The 26,499-nt window shown below is 43.0% G+C and overlaps 1 protein-coding gene across 3 annotated transcripts in view; it reads left to right on the top strand.

Moving 5' to 3' along the window:
- The window catches only part of csul (protein arginine N-methyltransferase 5), a 102,115-nt gene that overhangs the window by 14,723 nt on the left and 60,893 nt on the right, over nt 1–26,499 (top strand). For all 3 annotated transcript variants that reach the window (XM_050193856.3, XM_050193855.3, XM_072287029.1), the window contains exon 4: nt 6,923–7,054. In XM_050193856.3, the coding sequence (XP_050049813.1) occupies nt 6,923–7,054 (132 nt within the window). The remainder of the gene's footprint in view (nt 1–6,922; nt 7,055–26,499) is intronic.

Raw genomic sequence — 26,499 nt, 5'->3', positions numbered from 1 at the left:
AAGCACGAACATCACAAGGGCCTACACAAAACACGAGCTCTTGCACCACAACGCCACTAAGAAAGCAACTGGAGCGCACGTCCATTCAGCTCGACAGCTAGCGCGAAAGGACCAACAAGGCGCCAAAAAGCCAGAGTGGCGACGCCAGGCGGTTCAGAGGCTGTCCCCACCCTGAAAAGCGGCGTTGGCATCGAGGCACCCTAGACAGGCCTTGAATGAAGTGACGTCAGGAGTCACTGATTAAAGGGAAACGCTCTTCGAAACAAATTTTTTTTTTATTACTTGTACTAGAGGTTTCCAAATTCAACCAATTATAGTGTTTTCTATTCTATTATATGCCAAATATGTCATTATTTTTTGTGTAGCTGTTATATTTTTTGAGTTATGCAATGCACAGTGGCAAAATATAGTGATCTTTGTGGGCGCGTCCTTATGTACAAAATTTTCACAAAAAGCATCGTGCTGTGGCTTGTTTGGCTCTTTGTAGATCACTAAGTGGGGATATCTAGCTAAACTGCGTGTACAATTACTGGAACTATGCAAAAAGATTACAGCATTTGAACTAATTTTTTTCTCGCTTCCTGAAATATAACCTTGTACTTTCGCAACTGCTTCTGGGGGATATTGCAATTTCAAGTAAGTATCAGCACTGTACATATCTTCAAGAGTATGTATGCCAAGTTTTGTTATTGCAAGACAATTATAAATGGTACAAGGGTATTTTCATGTGATTGTGAAAAAAATTTGTTGGTGTCCTTTTTTTTTTTTAATAGTTGCAGTAGTTGTAGATATTGTTTAAATAGATATAGGCACTTAACGGTCTACAAAGATCTAAATAAGCTAAGCATAAAGCTTTTTGCGAAAATTTATTGCGCAATAACGTCTCCACAAAATCGCTCTATTTTGCCATTGCGTACGACATAACTCGAGGACTATAGTGGCTATGCAGAAACACAAGTAAAAAAATTACTTGCGATGACAATAGCAAAGAGAGATGAACTGGTGATTCACTTGGATGAAGGCTGGAAAAGTGTACGCACAGCAAACCGAGTAGTCCCACCCCCTCCAGATAAGCTGTGAATCTGATCTGGCAAAGATGTGTGACACACGTTGGGGTTAATCATTATTTTGTTAGTCTATCACTTATGGTAGTTCTATCACTATGGCTGCCCCGGAAGATATCATGTTCCTTGCAAATAGTTATATAGCCTTTTTACATTGTAATACACAGTCTCTGCGCAACAAGTGCGATGGATGGCGCATATTTCTTAGTGAATTTCTTGTTAGGTTTTATGTGATCATGTTAATGGAAACATAGTATTCCTGCGAATCAGATGTACTTCACTTACCAGGATACCAAAGTTATTACCCTAATAGATGCTCTCGACGTGGTGGTGGCATATTACAATTAATATCGGAAGGAATTTCATGCACCCTGTTACCACAATTCACAAAAATCGCACCTGACTACGAGGTTCTAACGTTAGAGCATGTAAAATATTTGTGGTTGTGTACCGCCCACCTGATCGGTACGTTAGTGAATTTTTTGTTTTCCTGAGATGCTTGTTGAATTTTGTTGTCACAAATAACTTCAACGTAGTCATAGGTGGAGACTCTAACATTAACATGCTTCAGAACACAGCTACCACCCGCAATTTCCTAATATTGCTTGACTCTTTTTGCACAAATGTCATAAAAGAACAGACATAAATTACTTGTAATTTGTCAAGCCTTTTAGACTTATTTATTACAAACGATACTGATGACTGCGTAAGGTCTCGCACGATTATATCAGGAGTTAGTGACCGCCTTCCTGTTTATATGCTTTACATACACAATTCCAGTTTCAAAAATAGAGCACAAAAATATGAATCGTACTATACAGCATATAAACACCAGTACTTTAGATGCATTTTGATGTGAAATAACAAACATTAATTGGAACCTAGTATATGAATCTATGAACTCTGAGAAAGTGTATGTTTTCATGGGTTTACTTAAGTTGGCCTATCACAAATGTTTTAAGCTCTAACAAGTTAGTAGGTCAAGAAAGCTAAGAGAACCTTGGATAACAAGTGAGTGTTAAGAAAAAGGATATTTTATTTGCAAAATTTGTAAAAACAAAGAACACGAACAATTTTTCTGATTTAAAAAAATGCAGAAATCACATGACCAAATTTTTGTGCAGAGCCAAAAATACTTACTTTGAAAACCTCTTTAATGAAAGACTTGGTAACAGCGATTTAGTCTGGCGAGAAATTAATGAACTCTTGAAAAACGGCTCTCCTCGAAAAGATGAGCTTGAATTAAAAATTGATAACAAAGTAATAAAGGGCAAAGAATTAGCACATAAGTTTAGTACATATTTTACAACTCTAGTCTCACCAAAATCTAATGTACTGTGTGATGCAGTAAAACCATTCTTAGGTGCTCCAAACTTTCAAACGGCATTCCTAGAACTAACAACTCTCGAAGAAATGTGCTCAGCTTTCACATCCCTAAAAACAACAGAGCTCATGATATATTTGAAATAGAAATTAGTCCCATTAAATATATTCCTTGACATCTTGTCACCGGCACTTTCATTTATCTTTAACATTTGTCTATCCACGGGTACTTTTCCTGAATATGTGCAACGCGCCAGAGTAACTGTAATATTTAAATTCAATGACAGGAATAGCTTCTCAAACTACAGGCCAATATCTATATTACCTGTCATCTTCAAAGGTTTTGAAAAAATTATATGCTAATAAGTTTCATCTTTTTGGGAAAAACACTGTTTGCTATCTCCACAGCAGTTTGGCTTGCGCTGCAGTATGTCAGCTGAACTAGCGTTATTACTCAAAGAACTCATTCTTAATGGTTTTGAAGATATTCTTCTGCCCCCTATGCATAAATATTGATTTTTTGGAGGCATTCAATAGAATAAGTCATAAAATATTAGTTGTTAAACTTGAACATTATGGATTCCGTGGTGTTCCACTTGACCTTTTAAGCTCGTACATAAAACATAGAAAGCAGTGCATTGTAATTGATGAAAATCATTCCTCTTTGTTTGAAATAACTCGTGGAGTTCTGCAGGGAAGCATACTGGGGCCACTACTATTTAATATTTATGTAAATGACATAACCAGGCTGAACAAATGTGTCGAGTGCGCCATGTATGCAGATGACACTGCCCTCTTTTTCCAGTTTACTAGTGTTCACAAACTAACTTGCTTAGCGAATATTACATTACAAACATTGCCGGCTATGTATGCCAGGCTAACCCCGCCTGCTTCAACATCACACCACCACCACCACCACCACATTACAAACATTATTAGGATGGACTAACGTAAATTGCTCAGAAATGCAGATGACACTGCCCTCTTTTTCCAGTTTACTAGTGTTCACAAACTAACTTGCTTAGCGAATATTACATTACAAACATTGCCGGCTATGTATGCCAGGCTAACCCCGCCTGCTTCAACATCACACCACCACCACCACATTACAAACATTATTAGGATGGACTAACGTAAATTGCTCAGAAATTAGTGCCTCCAAAACTAAAGCTCCTTTGTTTACACCTGTGCAAAATCTAGTAAGTTGTAACCTCAGTCTATACTTAGGATAAAAAAAGTGTAGAACTTGTGCAGGAGGTCAGGACATTGGGTGGGATTTTTAATTAGCACATGAACTGGAATGCACATGTCGATCGTGTGGCGAAATGTTCGGCAAAGGCCTGTGGTATACTATATAAATTTTGGCAGGTACTTCTTCCCAAGGTTAAATTGTTACTTATAATTCTTCTTGCCCCTCATATAGGCTGTTGTAACCTTAACAACAACATTAACAGCAACATTAAGAAGCTTTTATTACAAAGGAAGGCCATTCGCCGCATTGCAAATGCTTTTTATGATGCACACACGGCCGAGCTGTTTGCCACGCTTGACATGCTTCCTCTGCAACACATTTTCCAGTTAAATCGTATTATGAAATATAAGCACAGTTTGAAATTTAACAATAAACTTTTCATAATATGATCTTGGGTTGCAGCGCGAAGGGTCACGGACACAGACTAGAAGCACGACAGGATGAGCGCTAACTCTCAACTAAATTTTTATTGAAACGAAGAACATATATATAGGTGATTGCAAAAAACCGCTGCATAAGAACATGACAAGGTTACCTTGCCCCTTTAATCGTAAAGCAGTCAGTTGTCATAGGAGGCCCTTCTGAAGTGTTGAAAGGTTGCTGATACGTTGCATGCCTCAAGTTGTCTTTCTCTTTATAGTAAACATCCTGTACTACTGTCTGCTCATGCATAGCACAGCAAATGACACCCATTTTTGAAGATGAAATGAACAGAAAAATTTTTGCCAGTATTTCCTGACCCCAAGCATACACTTGCTAGTAAATAGGCTAGTTTTATGAAAAAGTTACTAGGGCAAGCTGGGTGCCATTGTTGGGAGTGAGCTGCTGGGGCCATATTCTGAAATGTTCACCTTCCACGATAGTTTCGCTGCCGCAATAGTCACGTTCAATAAACCAAGCGACTGCTTACCCATGACGTCAGCGTGCACTACCAACATGCGCTGTCGAACGCTTCACATCGCATGAGAGAGCGCACCGTGCCAGTGCAGAGCGGCTCGGGTGTGTTGTTTTCGAGTGTAGTGGCCGCGGTACGGGTTCTGCGCAGTGATTACGGTTGGTTACGGCCGCTTTGGGTAAAATAAATTGAATAAGGAAGTGTGAGATGTTTTACTTCAAATGAATCAACAAATATTGCCGCGAAACAACGCGTTAAGACACCACCAAAAAGGCTACTATAAACTGCAACCTATCCTATCTCTACTACACTCCACCACCAACAAAACGCCAAAAAGACGCCAAGCACAGTCCAGCTGATATTGTGGGAAATCTGTGGACACGACAAAAACTGCCGCTTAATTCTGCAGTCGCAGCGATACGGAGAGCGTCCCACTACAAGCAACAACTGAGAAGAAGAGCACATACAAGCAACATGGCAGCCAATGAAAATTGGAGACGTAACATTTTCTCGGTTGTTTACAATCCTCCCTTTATGTTGATGTCACAAGGTGCTGCGTTTTGCAGTTGGCTGCACGCACATACTTTAAAATTGATTTTAAATATGTTCTAAGCTATAGTCGTCTTTGCGATTTTGCAGACGATGTGTGCGTGCTCGCATAAATCGATCTCGCGTCTTATCTCCACTTCATGTGTCAGTACTCCTTTAAAAAAGGCGAAACTCATGGCATTACTGGTACAGACTGGGTCGCCTGACTATGATTTACCGACACATAAGGCTTCACACCATCACCCAGTTTCATGAGACATGCGGCTTCGTGCCTTCAAACCATCTTCGCTGCCATATTTGGTGTATGTTGTGCTCTGAGGTCCCTTTGGCATTTCTAGTGCACACATTTACATCTGTAAAATGGCCACAAAGTTTAAGACATGCCACAGCTTTGGAAAGTAGCATCGTTTCACGAAGTTAAGGGGTGCAGCACAGGATGTGCCCTCGGCTGTTCAGTGTCGGTGAAGAAGATGCAATGTCTTTTTCCCCTTTCACTGGACGTGTGTGTTTGGCAAGCTCTTCTGTTTCGAATGGCTGGAGCCTTGGCACTCATAGAATGCTGGCCCAAAAGGTGTTCGGAGAGTGCCTGAGAAGTTGGGCACTGTTTTTGGCATGCACACAGCATACCGTTTGGAAAAGACCTTCGAAGAGTACCCTTCTATGGCCAGAGTGAATGCAGCAGCAGTGTGTGCAAAAGTGACCAGAAAGAAGTGGAAGCTTGAAACCATTCTCACATGAAAACGAAAACTTTGAGAAAGCCTCACATTTGCTCCAGAGAAATTCTAGTGACCATACATACAGGTGCACTTTTGAATTTTTGAAGGCACTTTTCTGAGCTGGTACTTTTTCACTAAAGTACGCGTTAGCAAAAATTATTGTTTTTATGTTAGACAAGGCAGTCTTGTTTATAGAGCATTTTCAGGAATGATAAAATTTTATGTAGAATGCTGCTGTGCTGAATACTGCTCAGTTTTGCCTTCCTTGTTATAGAAAAATTCAAAGATTGAATGCAAGGTGCAAGGGCAATTGTAGTGATGCAAATTATAATTTTGTTCTATGAAAACTACTAAAAATAAAGAAAAATGGCTCTACAGTGGCATAATTTCTGGCATTCCTCAATAGATAAGGCACAAGAATGCTAAACTTTCTGGTTATTTTTGAATGGTAGCATTTATGACTAACCATAGTCGTTTTTAGTTTTGGAGAGCCAGAACTGTTTCACAAATCATTCTGTAATGATAGAATTTGGTCTTCAGTGCTATATCATTGCTCTAAATATGCCTTACAATTTTTATTAAAATTGAGCCAGTGGTTCAAAAGCTCACTTTCATGAGCCGTGTCCCCCCTTAAAGTGTAGGGCAAGAATATGGCACTGTGTGTTTATAGTTCAAAGCTTAGAAAATATATTTTAACATATAAGTTGCATCTATTCAAAAAGCAGAAGCATTCTCCAGTTGGCATATTGCCCCTGACTAGTTAGCAAAATGATACACACCTCCTTGATGGCTGCACCTCTCGTCTATTAGCTGAGTCCTCCCCTGCTTCGCCTCTGGCTTGCGAAGCGCTCACTAACATAAGCAGAGAAATGAATGGTTTGCTTTCCAAACTTTTAAAAGATTGTGCCCTTGCAGTGTCTCCTTAATAGTTTGTGCTCCGGGATGTCACAAGTACAATGCAGGTTACAGTACTTTCGACATTTTTTTTTATTTTAAACTTTGTATGCTGCAAATCACAAGAGCGCAACAAAATTGACCATTGTAAGAAAAGTTTGTGTGCTGTGCAGTCTAATGTTTTGGTACCACTGAGCTGAGAATTTGTCCATCATGTGTGTGTGTGCAGGTGCTGTACCAGGAGCTATGCTATGCAGCGCATGTGGGTGTGCCAGCTATCCTTGTGGATGTGCGCAGCCGGCATTGTGTTAACCTGGCTCGAATGCTACACAACTACATAATGGCCTCTACTGCCTACCAGGTAGGCCTAGTGTTTATGTGGGTGTGAACATTGCCTGTGGTTAAATAGTATGTATAACAGTGAAGTCAGGTGTAGTTGCTGGTTTATGCTGTACATGTTGTAGATGATCCATTCAAGGTGTCATAGGGTAAACTTGCAAACTTCCACAATTTACAGACTACTATTTTCACCGAATGAATATTCAGCAGACGTCAGTTTTGGCTAAAAATTAAAATTGTAACTACCTGGTCATAGTCTACAAAAATTAAATCTTGTGCATGAGGTGAAACTGTCAGGAGGACATCCAGCAGTGTAGTATTCAGATGGCCACTAGCATTATGAGGTAAGCTACACAGATGCATTGGGGAAGTTGGGCAGCGATTATCATTAATGCAATTTTCCAAGTACAGTACGGATATTCGTAGTAATAGAGACAGCAACTGTTACCAGTCCCTAGGCATGCAACAATTCACCAGCATGACCAGTAAAAACAAATATTGAAAACAAATACCCTGTGTAATCTGCAGCTGCACATAGTCTCCATAATGTAGAAATTTCACATCTAAGCATGCAAAGTTGGCAGATTGTAATCCAAGAAATACAGTGCTTGAAGAGCCTAAAAGCAACACTCTGCCTTATTAATTTCAATAGAGCTTTAAAAATATGAACAAGTAGAGAGAGATGTGATCATATTCAAATGCTGCATGCATACTGGACATAAAATTATTCTCAGTGTTTATGTATGTTTCTGTGTCAAATCAGTTTCTTTTATTATTGGATCATGTTTCATTCTATTTTGGATTATTCAGCCTTCTTATGTTTAAATTAGTGTCTGTCAACTTATAGAAAGGTTGAGCCCAGTCACTTTTATTAACATGCACTACTATATCAAGGACCCACCATGGTTGCTTAGTGGTGATGGTGTTGGGCTGCTAAGCATGAGGTCGCGGGATCGAATCCCAGCCACGGCAGCCACATTTCGATGGGGGTGAAATGCGAAAACACCCATGTAAAAGAACCCCAGGTGGTCTAACTTTCCGGAGTCCCCCACTACGGCATGCCTCATAATCAGAAAGTGGTTTTGGCACGCAAAACCTCATAATTTAATTTTTAGTATATCAAGCTAAATTTGAGTAAAAAAAAAATCTCAGACGATTACGATACTGCTTAATGCGAAATTTGAGTGCAGCTCTATATATGTTTTCATATTGCGATATCTTGAGGCAAAGAATTTGAGAGAGACATGTAGCAGGGTCAGCAATCATCGAAAATCTGATCTGCGGGTCAACGGCGTCGGTTTTTATACATCGAAAGTTACACTGTAATTGCTGGTTCCGCTTGGCTTCCAAAAAGTACTACACAATTCATGTTGCACACACAATCAGATTACAAAACAATCGCAAACTATGACAATCGAAACAAGCGCAAATGAGACAAAACCAAGCAAACCAAACAAGCGTGAGCAAGAGCTCACGCGGTCCGGCTGAGACCAGACAGGAGTATGCATCGAGTAGTCGGGCGTGTCTGCATGAAACCAGTTTCCCGCATGCACGTCACTGAATGGGCGGCTCTCATTGGTCTCTGCCGTTTGCGGCTCTCGTCTTTCGTCTGCCACTCCATGTTCGCTCTTTCATCTTTTGCTGTTGTGCTCATTAGCTTGGTTATGCTGCTGCTTGCCGCAGAAACAGGCCATTAAGAGCTGCGCTCTAAAAAAAAAGTTCTGCACGTCAGCCCAATGCTCTATTTCTAAGACTGGAAACGGGCCTCAGTTGAAGAATATTGGTGTGCTAAAAAGTCACAGTTTGGCCTGAAATACGAGGCATTCATAGTGATAGCAAAGTATGAGACAATTACATGAAGTAAAGTTCTTAAAGCTTTAAAATCAAATTTTAGTAACGTTTATGCGCCATATAGTTAAACCTCAATATAACCAACTTCATTATAATGAAATTCTCCATATAAAGAAGTATTCAATATAAGGAAGTATAGAACTTTTCAAAACTTCTTGTCCATAGAACACCATGTATTTAGGACCTCAATATAACGAAGTGTGTTTGTATGCAATTTCAGTATAACGAAATTTTGCTTCTACCGCAAAAGAATGCTGAGACAATAAATGGAAACTTCTGTGGACGCAGATGGTCAAATGATTTAATTACAAGCAGCTGCATGCAAACGTACCTCTCAAATGGCATGCGGCGTGACAAGAGCAACTGCCGAAGTGGTGCCGCATCATGTTTCGTATGAAGTTCAAGTGGGATAATAACCTATTGCACCCCACGCACTTCGTGCTTTATGTGCGAGTGAAAGTGTGCGAGAGTGAGACAAGAAAGATGGTGGCTTCACGAGCACCCGCCTTCCCGCGCAAGCAGAGGGAAAGAGGGGGAGGGGAGCGAGCTCATCATCATCATCAGCCTGGTTACGCCCACTGCAGGGCAAAGGCCTCTCCCATACTTCTCCAACTACCCCGGTCATGTACTAATTGTGGCCATGTTGTCCCTGCAAACTTTTTAATCTCATCTGCCCACCTAACTTTCTGCCGCCCCCTGCTACGCTTCCCTTCCCTTGGAATCCAGTCCGTAACCCTTAATGACCATCGGTTATCTTCCCTCCTTATTACATGTCCTGCCCATGCCCATTTCTTTTTCTTGATTTCAACTAAGATGTCATTAACTCGCGTTTGTTCCCTCACCCAATCTACTCTTTTCTTATCCCTTAACATTACACCTATCATTCTTCTTTCCATAGCTCGTTGCATCGTCCTCAATTTAAGTAGAACGCTTTTCGTAAGCCTCCAGGTTTCTGTCTCGTTGGTTGGACACAGCTGTTTGTACACTTTTCTCTCGAGGGTTAATGGCAACCTGCGGTTCATGATCTGAGAATTCCTGCCAAACGCACCCCTGCCCATTCTTATTCTTCTTAATATTTCAGTCTCATGATCTGGATCCGCGGTCACTACCTGTCCTAAGTAGATGTATTCCCTTACCACTTCGAGTGCCTCGCCAGCTATTGTAAACTGCTGTTCTCTTCCGAGACTATTAAACATTACTTTAGTTTTCTGCAAATTAATATTTATACCCACCCTTCTGCTTTGCCTCTCCAGGTCAGTGAGCATGCATTGCAGTTGGTCCCCTGAGTTACTAAGCAAGGCAATATCATCAGCGAATCGCAAGTTACTAAGGTATTCTCCATTAACTCTTATCCCCAATTCTTGCCAATTCAGGTCTCTGAATACCTTCTGTAAACACGCTGTGGATAGCATTGGAGAGATCGTATCTCCCTGCCTGACGCCTTTCTTTATTGGGATTTTGTTGCTTTCTTTATGGAGGACTACGGTGGCTGTGGAGCTGCTATAGATATCTTTCAGTATTTTTACATACGGCTCATCTACACCCTGATTCCGTTTCGAATGAATCAAACGCTTTCTCGTAATCAATGAAAGCTATATATAAGGGTTGGTTATATTCCGCACATTTCTCTATCACCTGATTGATAGTGTGAATATGGTCTATTGTTGAGGAGCCTTTACGGAATCCTGCCTGGTCCTTTGGTTGACAGAAGTCTAAGGTGTTCTTGATTCTATTTGCAATTACCTTAGTAAATACTTTGTAGGTAATGGACAGTAAGCTGATCAGCCTATAATTTTTCAAGTCTTTGGCGTTCCCTTTCTTATGGATTAGGATTATGTTAGCATTCTTCCAAGATTCCGGTACGCTCAAAGTCATGAGGCATTGCGTATATAGGGTGGCCAGTTTTTCTAGAACAATCTGCCCACCATCTTTCAACAATTCTGCTGTTACCTGATCCTCCCCAGCTGCCTTCCCCCTTTGCGAGCGAGCTCATGGTAACGCAACTGAGCGCCCGCGAGGGGCGGGGGGGGGAGTTGTAAGCTGGTGCACATCATGATTTCTGGCATGCATTTCGGCTGTGGCTGCGCATGGCTGTAAGTGCGGCTGAACGCATCCGCATCCACGCACCCTGCTTTAGAGGTAATCTGCTGCGTGTGCGAAGAGTGGGTGTCGAGACGGCGTGGCATCATGTAAGCTTTCACGCGCATTTAGTATTGGAGGTTATGTAAGCTCGAGTTACAGTGACCTGTTGGAGCTAGAGGCAGACGAAGCATTCGCTCCCCGCCGCCAACGCTTTGCTTGATAGCACTGTCCCAGTGCGGGCAACGCTCTAAGCCGCAGAGGCAGAGCACACGCGAAAGTGTGGCTGGCTTTTCTTAATTCGTACCGCTGATGTGAAGGTATCGTTGACGTGGTATTTACTCCCAAATTCATCAAAATGAATTGTTTTCTCATTCAGGTTTGCTTTTTTCGATTTCCCGATCGTTCGGATAATTCCCTGGCCCCTTTCCGTGTAAGAAAGATCGATTGGAGACTGTACTTATTTGCATAAATGGTTGAATTTCAATACAATGAAATTTGGATAAAACGAAGCAAATTGCCGATTGTATCTACTTCGTTACATTGAGAATTAACTACTTAAATATCAGTAAAGATTCATTTACTACTAAACAAGCATGGTGTCACATGTCCAAAGATGACAAATGTAAACAGTTCACTCGATGACGCCAGCTCTTGCTGACATAATGTTGGTGTGATGAGGAGTGCCAGCAGCGTGGAGCAGGCAAGCTTGTCAGAATGTTTGGGGCTGACGCTTGCCTCATCATTTCAGCTGTGCTATCTCTCCTAAACTCAGATAACACTGGGCGTGTGAGAAGACAGAACGCATGAAGCTGCCAGCCTTTTCTGTTTGCCTTTCACCATGGCAACTGCAGCAGATGAGCTCCAACATATGGCATGTGGGTTGTGTAAGCAGGCAGCCATATGCAGCCATGGCTGAGCTCGAGGAGGAGATGCACACTCTTCTCTTCTTTCTTGGCCATGGGCCAGTGTGAGATTGATCACATGTCCAACTTTGGGCACGTGGGAAGACGGTGTGCGTCAAGCCATCAGCCTTTTTGGCTTGCCCTTAATTTAGTTAGTAAGCATTCGCTTACTAACTAAATTAACAAGCATGGTGTCAGCATGCACAGGCAAACATGAACATATCAGCAGAAGCTTGATGTGGGCGAGTTGGTTTTGCATACTTGAAGAAAAGAGCGCTACAAAGATGCGGACTAAAAGAGGAACATATAGCGCCTTGTCCGTTGTACATGTTCCTCTTTTAGTCCGCGTCTTCGTAGCGCTCTTTTCTTCAAGCATGAGCATATCACACTCGATGACCACAGACGCTCGCTGTCAAAACGCTGGCCTGAGGAATCGAGGAAGCAGCAGGGAGCGAAGTGGCCTTCGTGTCGTCTATCTGCTTCAGCGCAAACTGAGCGTCGAGAACACAGCGCACACAAAGCTACGAGCCATCCGCCCACCTAGACTGTGCCCCCAAAGCAAATTGCATTCAAATTATAGCCTGCACGACCGCGTGCGGCCGAAGTACAACATCCTCCTCCCTCCCTATCTGGTGCCATGCACGTGACGGAAGATGAGACTGCACGCTTCCCCTCCACCCTTTTGTCCTTTGTGCATGCTAGATTGAGCCACCGCCGTCGGCTCGCCGTCACGCGCTTTCATGCGCACACACAGCGTACGGCGCGTGAGGACGATGTTACTATGAGACGAACCCGGTACGCTCGTATTGCAAATGAAGCCTGTAGCAACTGCCAGACGAGGTCAACCCAGTGCGCCTCTGCCTACCTTCCTCCGCAATGCTTCACCTCATTTCTCCTTCCCCACTTAGCTCAATGTCACCTAGACTTTCCTCTAGGTTGCTTTGCTTTGCCATGCGCTCAAAGCGCTCCTTCGTACTTTCGCTAGCTGGGAGCCTGCACCAATGACTTGTGAGGTCGCAGATGCCTGCTTTAACTCCCTAGTGAACTTTTTCCAGCAGTGCAAAGGCACAGACAGATTTGTAAGTTGATTAGATGAGATCGCATTGTTTGTGGCTGCTCGCCAATTTGCACAGAAGCGCCAAACATCCATCACACTCTGGATGAAACCAAGCAAGAGTACCACTTGAAAACAGTCTTCTATTAGCTCAGCTAAATAAATATTTTTTATGTCATTTTTCCCCCCATTTTAAGTCTACTTCATTTACCGTTTTGAAGTAAGATATTTGGATGCACCTGGTCATGCTGCCACTTATTCTTCTGATAAGACGAACAAATTTTCATGGTCCCTTCAAGTTCGTCTTAAAGGGAGTCTACTGTATACTGTATTTGCTCGATTCTAACGTGTCCTCGATTGTGACGCGCACCCGTTTTCAATGCCCAAGGAAAAAAAAAAAACGTTCACGATTCTAATGCGCCCCTGTTTGCCGCGACCTAAAAAAAAAAGAAGTCCTTTACAGTACCGCACACCTCATTCTTTCATACAGGAGTACAACTTTCTCTCATTTGGAAAAACAAAGATTTACTCCCAATACACTAAAGTTGCGATGAATAAAAAAAGTTGGAGTTTCGCCAGAAAGGTGGAGCATCGATTACGATAGCATTAGTAGACAGCTGTACGAAAAGTATGGATAGTAGTTTTATCAGCCATATAAACTTTTAAACATTTGCTGACCAACTAAATTAACAAGCATGATGTCACGTGCATACTAGCAAACGTGAACACATCTTGCGCAATCACCGCGGAAATTTTAAATCAAAATGCTGGACTGAGGAAGTGCAGTAGCAGGAGCAAGCGAATTGACCTTTGTGCGGTCTCTCTTCAACATGCACTAAGCGATGACAAATCAGCGCCGTGCACCTAGATGCGTAGACTCTGTCTCCATTGCAGATCACTTTCAAGATAGGCGCCGCGCGGCCAGTTCGTAGCCACAGTCAGAGTAGAAAGCTTCTCCAGTTTGCGCCAGGCCCGCACGAAAGTTTCAGAAACTCCGAACACCCGTGATGCGGCCTGATTTTCGTCCCACTCCGCACACGTGATCACTTTCCTTTTAATTGCGGCATTGTGATGAACTCTGCATGTCTTTGCAGTTGGCACTTCCATGCTGATAGAGCAGACACGTAAAATGGCAAGACCAGGAAGGCGGACGGTGCACTAACCTAAGCACACATACTACAGCACATAGTGGAAGCTATGGCAGCTGGGCTCCAAGTGCGTGTGAGGCAGCCATTTTGAAATGCTGAGAGTGATGTGGTAATGCAAATTTAGGGTTGTACTCGATTCTAATGCGCAAGCAACTTTTGGACCCATTTTATCGGAGAAAAAGTGTGCATTAGGTTCGAGTAAATACAGTATTCTTACTGCAAATGAGTGCACACCTCTATTCGACAGCTTTTTCGGTCGTATGCTACAACTCCCACAAGCGCAACCGTGCTCACCTGTTCACAACACCACCATCAAAAAAATTGCAGTGGAAGTGTTACACATTCTTCTCACATTTCTGTGAGAGACAGGACTGATGGACACTTTGTGATATATTTGGCGCAGAAAGAGACTCTTAGTTGGAGCAATTGCCAGCCAGGTCTGCTAGGCTAACCCCGCTTCTGCACATCACCACCACCACCACCAAAGTATTACAAAACAACTAAATAACTTTATTTTGATGCTAATTAAGAAAACAAAAAGAAAATCTCCATAATATATACTTCATATGGCCTCTAGAAGCCTAGCACCCGTACGTTCATCGGTATGGTACACATGTGATCGCGCTGCACACGGTTGCAGGTGCAGTTCTAATGCTACGCATAGGCTCAATATCAGCTCCCCCAGTAGTCAGTACCGTCTAAGGTGCTGGTCGACAGTGTCATCGACCACCACCTGACGACGAAGCGTGCGCTCCCTTTCCCTTCACAAAGGATTGTTATCGAGTGCATGGAGGGCTATTAAAGCAGCCCTAAAAAAGAAATGCAAAGAGAAGCCGTAGGTACCGACACTCCCAATTTATGACAGAAAACTTCACTGCATAACATCCACACCTGCAAGTTTCTCTGCCTATCACACTTTGACATTGTATCAATGTTCATCGCTTCTTCTTGGCTTATCCTCAGCTGATAAAATACGACATGATGATGCCTCACACCAGGTCAAGAGTTTGTTTTTGCAGATTCAGGCGGCCGCAGTCTGACAGAAGAAAAGCACAAAGCCTCTTACAGGTCAATTTTAAAGAACAGTAATAAATCATATGTTGCTGATGTTAAGGCCTGGAGCCTCTAACTACATTGTCTATCATAGCCCAAGTGGCACCTTATAGAAGTCATGGCTAATCAGTCAACATCACCACGATGCTCAGCATCAACGTTGCCATAAATTTACCAGCCCAGTGGCGGAACAGCTACGCCAATGGGGCTAAAATGCGCCAAGAATGTGCCTTTGCACCATCCTGCGCAAAAACGGCATTTGAGCGGAAAATTGCACCGAGCCTGCGCCAAGGCAAGCATATGAGTGAAATCTTCCTTCTGTCGATGCTTCACAGGTAGCAAAACTGAAAGCAAAACCGATAGCATACTATCATCATCATCATAGAAGGAAGCAGAGGCTCGTCGTAGTCATCCGGTTTGTGATTCTTGCGTTTCTCTTTGATGGACGTACAGTGTAGTGCCGGTGCACCATCTTGCTGGTGCTTTATTTCTGTGTTGATTGAGCTGCATGGTACTGCAGAGTTTGCTGAAGGAGGATGTCACATTCTAGGATTAAAGTTTAGCATTTTCTATGTTTATGGGTGATGGCAGGTTTTGTAAAAGAGCCGCTGTGATCCGAATCACATGTGCGTAGTTTAGAATGGTATTAGCGAGCACATGTCAGCTTTTGCATGCCTGAGTTAGTGAATAGATTATGATTTATAATAGTAACACCAGTTTTACTGCTCGCATGGATATGGGCCAGGTTGTTAATTTTGGCATGATGTATAAGCGCGCAGCATGAACACATGGGGGCCGGGCTGTTGAGAAAGAAAACAGAAAAAGTGAACCATGCGACTATTAGTTGCTGGTCTAAGCGTGTTCTACAGTCATGTTTTATATGTATTATTGGAACTTACTTCCCATGTCCCCATATTGCGATCGATTTTTGCGACGTCACTTCGCACTTGCGACTTAGCTATCAGTGTGGCCTGAAGTTCATGACCCGTTGGGGTAGTCTTTACAATGGCTACGGCGTTGTGCTGCTGAGCTCGAGATCATGGTTTTGGCTGCGGCAGTAGCATATTGAGGAGGGAGAGATGCAAGAACGCTTCTAATGCAGAAATTGCAAAGGTGCAAAAATAAAATTTGTTTGCATAACTTGCTTATGTTGTGCCATGTTTTATTGAATCAAATAAGAGAAAGCAAAAACCTACGACACCGCTTATCGCGCCTGATAGCCGCAGATTTATGAGGACTGAGGTCAAATGTGGTACATGGCGAGAGCCGCCACTTCAATAGGTGGCGCTACGTTTGTTCACGCAAAACTATTGTGTCGAGTTGCGAGTTCTGCACTTTGTCAGCGTAATAGCGTCGCCGACACAAACGCAAAACCCTCTTCGTGTCTCGCGCATGTGCAGTTGCGCTGCCGCTATTCTTTGTTAAAGAACTCCCTAATGTGCATGGCATGACACGAGTGTATTACATGATGTCATGTTCAGTGCAGGCATGCGTACTCGATCAGACTTGTGTTGAGCCTTCGCCCACAAGCTGTAACTGTTGCACTGTGTTGCATCCTCGGTTAATAAACACACATTTGTTGACGATCTGTCCGCGGTGCGGAGAGTGTATGGTGAGTCGACGAACCCGGCCGCAGCGCCCTTTCTTCGTCGGGGTGTGAAGGAGTGTCGTGTCCTTTCGTGGCCGCGCTCACAAGGTAAGCCTCATGCAGCCATCTCCACAACATATCGACATTGTCAGTTAAAATTTGTATGGTATGTATAGTATGTGGTAAGCAGACATGTGCTGGACCTTGTTGCAGAAGAGCTTGTGGCCGTGCCAGATCAGCTTTTTGCCTGCACCAGGACTTGCACCAAAAGGTGAAATGGCTGTTCCACCACTGCCAGCCTCAAGAACACATGCTCAAGTGCGCGTCAGAATCCTTCACAGCACCGTACAGGAAGCGCATAGCATTTCAACATTCTAGCTGGTTTTTGATCAAATCCGTTCAGGGCAGTCACTGCACATATAGTGCAATGCAAGGTGGGGGTGGTGGTAAGTTGTGATTGAATTGCGAATGAACTGTGACTCAACAGTAACAGTCCATTAAAATTTTGCATGAATTTCGGAAGTTGTAAAATGTCGTCAGTGTACTTTTGCACTCACTGCAGGATAAAGGCCTCTCCAAGCGATCTCTAATTTCCCTGATCTGCACTAGCCGATTCGAAGTTATGCGTGCAAATTTCCTGCTTTCATTACTCCACCAAATTTTCTGCCGTCTTTGACGGCACTTCCTTTTCCCTAGCACCCACTCCGTCTTTCTTATGGACCACCGATTATTTGCCCTATGAATTACACAGCCTGCCCAGCTCCTATTTTACCTCTTAATTTCAACTACTACCACTACCGCCAATTGCTATCTGCTCCACACCGCTTTCTTCCTGTCTCTTAGCGTTAGGTCCGACATTTTTCGTTCCATCACTTGTTTGAGTGGACCTTAACTTATTCTCAAGCCTCATTGTTAACGTCCAAGTTTCTGCCCCATATGATAGTGCTTGAAGAATACAATGATTGTACACTTTTCAACAACAGCAGTGAGCCTGTAACGACTTGCTAATGCCACCCGTATGCACTCTGACCCACTTTCGTTCTTCTGTAAATTTCCGTCTCATGATCAGGGTTCCCCGTGAGTAATAGACCTAGATAATCTTACTTCTGTACTCTAGAGACTGACTGCCAATAATGAACTCTTGTTCACTTGACAGGTTATTCAACATTCCTTTTGTCTTCTGCGTATTATTGTTCAGCATATTTTTCTTCATTCTACTCTTATGCATTCTTGGTTAAGGTCTTCAGTCAATTGTTGCAATGTGTCCCCAGCATTGCTGAACAGCACAATGTCATGGACAAGTTGAAGGTTGTTGAGATATTTGCCTTTGATTATCGCCCTTAATCCTAACAAGTTTAATAGCTTGAATTCTTCTTATAAGTATGCAATTAATATAATTGGAAAGATCATGTCTCCTTGCCTGTTTCCTCGATGAGTATTGGCACGTGTACCACCACGTGACAGTATTTTTCCACTTGTGGGTAATTAAAACGTGAAGTCGAACTATGACTGAGGCAGAGTCGAAGCCTGAGAAGTTGCAGATACGTGTGCTGTGGCTGAACGTAAGTATGGAATTTACACATAAATGAAATTGTTGACGTATCAGCCATATGCTGCAAGCGCCATGGCCTTGATGTGAAGTTCATTCAGTCCTTCAGTACAATCCATACGATATGAACTTACTACTAATTGCACACAAATGTCGTAGCTTCGTCCAAACCCACTGAATGAAGAGATCGAACTGTGCGCTGTGGGGAGAGTGCACTAGGCAACATGATTCGAGCGACATAAATGCTAATCTTGCTGATTCTATGCGATTTAGTGACTGTGCTTAGCACCTTGCACACTTCACATTGTTCATTTCATGATACCAGGCCACTGTGACTGGCTTTTTTATGCTGTCATGTTGACCTGACTACTGTGCAGCTGGTTCGTAGCACCGTAAGGCTGTTGCTGGCTGGAAGAAAATTATTTCGCTGAATTAAAGTAAAAGTAAAAAAAGTAAAAAACGTTGGAAAAGAAAGTAAAAGTAAAAAAAAAACTTTCTGCTTCAATTACGAACCTGGGTGCATGAACAGTGTTGGAAGAAGTGCCTTCATGACACTTCCCACATCCTTTGGTTTGTTTACAGCAGCAGGTCCCCCCTTGTGCATGGCCTTTAACATACTACCTTGCGAAGCTCATCTGTTGGTCACTGACTGTTGCTTGTGGAACTAGCACACGACGGTAGATTGGATGCCTTGGCAACCCATTTTAGCGAGCTGCTGTATGTCATGACAGCATTGAGAATAATGTGGGCAGAGCTTCTGGTGCTGTTCTTGAATGTTTTAACAATGGATGACGTTTTTAAAATTGCGTTAATTGCCCTAGCCTCCTAGACACCGCACTGCATTACCTTTATTGCAACATGGGTCTTAAAACCAGTAATTCAAAAATTAACAAGCTTTAGTTAATTAGTGAAGGGAGTATGACTGTTACTTGGCCTCCTAGTGTCTGCTGCACTGAAAGGACGAGTATTAGAGAAAGCGCTCTTGCATCAGTTTAATCTTATTTAACCCCTTCCGTGCCATGCTGTTACTCTGAATTCTGACCAAAAAAATGCCCAAATTCTATTTAAATACCCCAGTTGCCAACATTTTCTACCTCCTCAGAAAGAATAAATTTGCTTCTGCTTGCGCTGTCCCATGGATTGTGTGCTGCCATCTACCAAGAGCATGATTAAGCATTTGGACAAACCTAGGCTTGTCCATGTCATTGCTAGAAAATGCAAAATACCATTGACGAGCTGATCTCATCCTTGGCTTTTTTACCAGAAATGTGTGGGTGAACTCAGCTCGTCCAAGGTACAGTATTTGATCACTCAGTTTTAATATGTAGTTGTGTACAAGCCCCTCTGCTCAACTGTACAGTCACATGCAGCATTAAAGGAGACACACAATTAAACATAAGATTGTAGAATTGCATAAATATTATCATTATTTGTTTGCTTTGGTTATGTGGTAGCAAAAAAGTATTTGATAGTACTTGTGGACAATTCTAGCATGGTGGACTTTTGTAATGTCCCATACTAATATTCTGAGGAAAGGTGCCTGCACTTACTGTATTTGAAATTAAATGGTGCAATATGGAGGCAATGTGCTGCGTCAGGTGAAGTGATTGGCAAACTGCTAGGGGTGTGTGAATGCAGTCAAACCTTGACATAACAAAGTTGTACTTGTAGCAAAAAACTTCATTTAATCACGAATTTCATTAATTCGAGGCTTTCAAGTTTCAGCATTATAAACAATTTTACAAATTCCCAGGACACTCCTGGTGGATAGTAGCTATTGTTAGTAAGCATTTATAAACAAATCGAAAGAAGGTAAGGCCATAGTGCGGTTATGAGTGCTAGCGTGTGCGGTGCAGATCGTGCCTAGAGCAATGCATCGCCGTGGCTCATGGTGTCCTACCCCCATGCACTTGATCACATTATCGCCTGTTCACCACTTCCTCCCCATCCCCCTTGCGCTGAAGGAATAGTCAGATCTCATGTTTCTCCGAGCGCTGCAAGCTGCCATGTGCCCTGTGGCCTCTGCAAGTTCTTTACTAGGGCAACAACTGGTGCATTGTTTTCTGCCTACCGCGACCTCGCACACACATGCTTTGATGGCAGTTTTTATGTGGAACCTTTTATGCACAAGGACGCTTGACGTAACTTTTGCCTGTGCCAACATTTTATACTTAGAGCTCTTATAGCTAGACAGACTAGTCATACAGGATCCAAGATGCTTAAAATGGCCGAAAACTTCCTTAAATCGAAACCGTGTCATGAAATTGCTTGGTTAAATTTCAAAAAAAAAAAGTTTTTCAATGCAACTAAAATCTGATAATGAAAATAGGTTGTTACACTGCAAATTTTGGTAAACTGAGGTTCGTTATATTGAGCTTTGTCTGTTTCAAAACTTTCAAATACCAAATTGAATTTTGTCCAGAACAATTCAATCTTGGAATCAAATAGTTGCTATTCATAATTACAAATATATTCAAATAGTTTTCGAATATATTAAATTACCAGCTGTGCACAATCAAACATAAAATTAAAGCAAAAATGTAATGAATGTCACTGTGGCAGCTGTAATAAACAAAAAGTACAAGTTACATGGTGCAGCACGCCATACAGAGTGCCATGCTTTTCCAGCTAAACTATCATTCGCACTCACCAAAGAGTCCAGAGTATGCAAACCAACTGATTACTATTTGTTCCTAATGCTCCATTTGTGCTTCTAATGAACAATATTTCATAATGTGCAATGTAATGACAGAACACTAATGTTCTAAATATACAAGGAAATGAGCTCCGTTTTATATTAACGGTGAAAACGGCTCTTCATTATTCGAAAACCATTGGAAAAATATTTGATATTCAGTTGGATTTTCTTCAGTCTCAAAAGTTGCCTTTTGCATACCCCCGAAAAAACCTTCATGAGTTAGGGGCTGCTGTTAAATTATGTGGACCTGTACATGTTAACTTTAAAGAGGCCCTGAAAGACTCTTTATCAAAGTGGAGAGCATTTGAAGTTAAAACAGACAATTTCAGAAATGCTTTGCAGCAAAAAGTACTTCAATGCATTCAGCAGAAGTGGAGTTATGCCAATCAAAGATTGCTTTTGATCCTCTTCGCGGTGCTCCCGCTCCTTCTTCAATGCCTTGCACTGCAAAGGCTCCTGCGGAACGATGCATGCCACAGGGCTACGCCTACTGAGCATCCCCGTGGCATGTAGTTCAAATTTCATTTTGGTTGTTCACGTGATTTTGGTATCCACAATGCGCCAGACTTGGAGGCTGTGTTTTCTCGCACCGAGTGGCATATGGCACATGTCCTTTCGAACTTATCTCTACGGCAATCACACCATTTCCGAGGGTCGAACAAATGTTGTCTTTATCTTTTTTCGCTTGTGCGAGTATATGCAGCACGCACATTGGGTAAGCGATGGATGCCGCACTGTGGACTCGCACTTAAAAATTTCTAATGTAACGACCTTCGACGTCGATGGTGACGTACCTCAAAGGTGTGCAACTCGGGAAGTGGACGACCTGCTCTAGTCGGATGTTGGCGTTCGAGACGACCTGCCATGCGTGTCACCCACAAAGACCACTCGGAGCAGGTGGTTTTCCTCGGCAAATAGGCTCATCGCGGCATCTTGCGGTGGCCGCGGGATCTATGCTACGCAGCAGGCGCAGCTGCATAGATCCAGTTCTGTGCTCCAGTGTGGCGGTGCTACGTGGTATGGACTGGCTTTGTCCTGCACCAGCTTGACCGATGGGTAGTAGCTACATCCAAATTGCACATTTTGAAGTGCTGTCAATAACTCACTACGAAGCAGTGTTTGCCAAGGCGTCTATGGAGGAGTGGCCAGGAGTGAGCACATGCTGGCAAGCATACTTGGGGTCTGACCTAAAGTTTTGCAGGGTTTAAGGCTAGTTGAGTGGACAAAACTAATCGAAATTGGGGAGACCCAGCAGCTACGACACCAATAATCAGTGTGACCAAATTTTAATTCCTACGCAAGCGGCCGTGGCCGAGTGTGAGCAGACAAGTCAGCTTCTTCCAGAAGTATGTAATTCTTATTGAAATTCGAAACAGATTTTTGCTTATCTCAGTGCATTTAGTAAACTGTGTCTACACAGTAATGGTAGGAAAAAGCGCACTGATCCAAACACCCTTTTTGATTGATGTTGGCTATGGGCCAGTAACAGCTGTCTGTGGGAATCTTGCATATGATGACATGCAAGCCATTGACAGCTTCGAAACTGGTGAGGAGAAGGCCTTGTTTGAAAAGAGAGTGTTTGAGAAAAGGGTGACTTTGTGCTCTGCTTGTGAGCTCCACGCACCACGTGCCACGTACGACTGCAAAATTTGGCATAGGTGTTCACAGCTGCGTATGCTATCCTCGGACTGTGTTTTTTCACCAAGCCAGAGGGGTGGATCAGGACCACTTGTTTATTAACCCTTTAATGCCTGATTTATGTTGGAGTTGCAAAAATTGAAGACTTTGTGGTTTCTCACACTTTTGCATCTGTGTGGAAAAACTTAACTGGAAAATTTTATTGGGCTAGTACTTTTTTTTCTAAAAATCAGCATGTCGTGCATTTGCAACATTGTGCATTTTATCTTTCTTCGACCAATGCTGAAAATTTATTCAGCGTCAACTCGCAATTAAAGATTGCTTGGTTTTTCTTTCTTCTCAAGTTTTCTTTATTTTTTATAAAGCTCTTGAATTCGATCTTGCATTGAAGGTGTACAGCTAAACTACCATATAATGAAGTCATAGAAATCTGCACTTTACTTTGTTACATAGAAGTTTCTTTACATTGAAATGTTGTGTATTCTCTTGTAAAAAGCACAACTTGCACACCTGTAAGGGCGGCATACCTTAAATTTGGGCCTGAATATTTTGAGGAAAAGAAAAATCCTATTTTGAAACTTGTCCATGCATTGACCACTTGCAAGTGCGCACCTCGTCAGCCCCTATTTCTGCTGTTGATAGACTGTTAACGAGATGCTGGTTGACCTAAGCAAAGGTGTAGTCACAAAATTAATTTCCTGGTGCCTTGTAGCTTGTCCTGCTGTGCTTTCCACCCATGCCGCTTTTCGTGGGTAGATGGGCGTGGTATACACTGTACACCAAGGCTTTTCGATCATTGAACGTATATGTTTTATGCCGTAAGCTTTTCATCGCTTCCACACCACTGGAACCATATGTGGGTGTTATCGACTGTTACATTTCGTTCACATATTTTGGAAAAATATAAGTAGTTTTCTTTTTTTTTTGCAACTTTACGCATGGCACGGCGTCTGCTGACAGTGTCACATTTGAACAGTGCAGTATCATGTGCTGCAGGAACGCTGCGCTTTGTACGAACTGTAGATGCTTGTGCAGGGAGCTCTGAGTTTTCGTCACTACTGCACTACCTGAAACACACATGGGCACTAATTACTGAAACAAGCCAGTCATGTCTCATGTGAAAACCTTGATAGTTTTTTTCATTGCTCAACTTTATGTGCAGCGTGGTGTCTGAGGACAGCTTCACCTTGCAAGAGCGCACTTGCGGGGAAATTTCGTTATACTGAAATTGTGGATAAACATTTGTGTATTGTGGTTAAAAATGCATGGCTTCTATAGATATGCAGTTACGAAAAGCAAGCCATGTGTTAGATAGATTATTTTGTTACATTGGAGTTTGTTACATCAACGTTTAACTGTAGTGTGTATTGAGACAGGTGCGCATTGCAACTGAAGCACATAGAAACTGGCTGTCCTTTACTTTTAGGCTGCCTGTCGTTCTGCTTTGGAATACGTAGTGTCCTTTCCTTGCTTGACAGGGTTCGTAGCAGTCCTTGAAGCCCTTTGAAAGCCCTTTAATTTTATATAGTGCTTAAAAATCATTAGATGCTTTCAGCTAAGCCTAAAAGATTTTATTTGTGTGTTCATCCACAAAGGTTATGCAGTCCAAGAGTCAAGCCAATCCAATCTGATTATCATCTTTTCTTTTTATGAGCCGTCTTGATTGTTGTGGCTGGTGATTGTTTATGCGAAAAAACTTCATGAGCACTTTTTTTTTTCATTTCGCATGCCATAAAAAGAAATGTTTGCTCATTCTTTATGACATTGTTCTGTTTTCAAGCTGTTATTGCTGTCGTCATGGTGCTTTAATTATTGAAAATGCTTTTTCAGTGCCTTGAAAGTCCTTGAAAACCCTTGGAATTTTTTCAACAAAAGCTTATATAGTCGAATCTCGTTAATTCGAACTTCTGGTTTATTTGAACTGACACTGTGGTCCCCTCAAAGTTATGTGTATTCAAATGGGAGAAAACGCCCAGTAATTTGAACGTGCAAGCATTTGAGATGGTTCATTCGAACATACTGCGCTCCGACAATCAATGCGCTCAGCAGCGTGCCAAATCACGTGGCAGCGCCTCCGACCAGCATTGCTGACCCCACCATAAAGGAAAAGCTTAGCAGAGACCCCTCAATGCTGCATGCGGGGGGGAACTGTACCAACCACACTAGTGGAAAAATCTATGGGCACTTTGCTGAGCTAAACTGCGATAGGCGAAAGCCTATCTATGACTGCCTCTGTTGCTGTTGTCTGAACTGTTGTGCGAACGGACGCCGCCATGGCCGCGAGCATGGGATGCAATCACAGCCATATGGCTGCAAGGTTTGTTGCGGATGTGCGCGCGCACCCCCGCACGCATGTCCGTGCTCTCCCACGTGCCCACTCGCACAGCGCTACTGGCATGGCGCCTCCTCTCCTTGCTTCCCTTGCCGGTGATCACCGCTTTCCTGCGTCCACCACGGACTGCACCCGGACACTCATGAGCCACTAAAGGCTTACGCCTTAAAAACGCGTGCCGCAGGAGCGATCAGTCCTATGCCGATTTTTCGCGGCACGCCGTGGTTTCAAGCGAGCCTGGAGCGGAGGAGATCAATGAGAGCGGCCCCTTCAGTGACATACACACGGTAAACTGGTGGCATACGGAACTGCCCGACCGCTCTATTTGTACTCGTGTCTGGTTCAGCCGGATCACTTGTTTCGAACTATCGTCTGCTCGCATCAGCTCTCACTCGTGCTTGTTTTGGTAGGCTTGGTTTGGTCTCGTTTGCACTTGTTTTGGCTGTCATGATTTGCTGTCATGTCATGGTTGTATGGTTGTCATGGTTTCTTTTACAATGATAAGTCTAAACCGAAACTTCCCAATGGAAAGGTTGTCGTAGACAGCACACCACATTCGTTTCTGTACGACGGACCCTGAATACAAGGATGCGAAGGTGACACCCAGTACATCATTTTCCTTGTCTTTTGCACACGGTGACATTGCAACAGAAGGAACCACACCAACATGATTATGATCAGTGGCAACGACTTTGTCATCTTCATAAGACATGACATGTTAACACAGGACGAAGAATGTGAATGCAGCAGCAATCTGTCAGCAGACTAAGGAAAAAGTACGCGAGAACGCAGAGGGAAGCAGCGGCGGAAAAGCCATCAGGCTGGCGGGAAAGCAAATTCGCTTCCTTCCAGGCCCCTCCTTGCAACTGCGCTCCCCTTGCCCTCCTCAACTCCCTTGTAACTCCCTCACCTTTGATGGTCTCGGTGCGTGTGCCTCTGTGCCGGTGTTGCCGGCCCAGCGCCTGCTTAGCCCACTCCCTAAAGTTTCGTTTTCTGCCATGATTGAGAAGCTAGCGTTGGCCGGCTTGGGCAGTTTCATAATCCTCGCTCGATGTGTGCTTGCGTGCTGCGATATTTCACGACTCGCACTGTTCGTGCTTTGTGCTATGGTGCACGAGTACTTCAAGAACAAGTCCTTCTTTTAATTCGAACAAATTTTCGAGCCCCTTCGAGTTCGAATTATAGAGATTCGACTGTATAAACACTGGCTTGAGCATGCTGCTGCTTCAAAAAACAAAAATGCTTCTGAAGGTACTTAATTGCAGTCTTCACACCCTTTCTCATTTAGAGATTCCTGCCACTGCGGCATCTGACCTTGCTCGGTGCAGGGTATCTTCATTGCAGTCACCGACTTCGGGACCTCCTTCTGTATACAGTCGAACCCGACTATATCGAACCCATTTACATTGAATTATTCTGTATATAGAACAATTTCTAAACACGGTATAGTTACAATGAGTATATATAGCAAAAATTATGCTTACATCAAACAAAAATAGCAGCGACTCCCGATATATCGAACATCAAGCGGCGCGAAGGTGCTCCCAAAAGTTGGCTTTCCCTCGTGGCTGC

The sequence above is a fragment of the Dermacentor andersoni genome, chromosome 1, assembly GCF_023375885.2.
Source record: "Dermacentor andersoni chromosome 1, qqDerAnde1_hic_scaffold, whole genome shotgun sequence".
NCBI classification, from domain to species: domain Eukaryota; kingdom Metazoa; phylum Arthropoda; class Arachnida; order Ixodida; family Ixodidae; genus Dermacentor; species Dermacentor andersoni.
The sequence above is the reverse complement of the archived record's forward strand: the minus strand, read 5'-3'. Positions and strand labels throughout refer to the sequence as shown.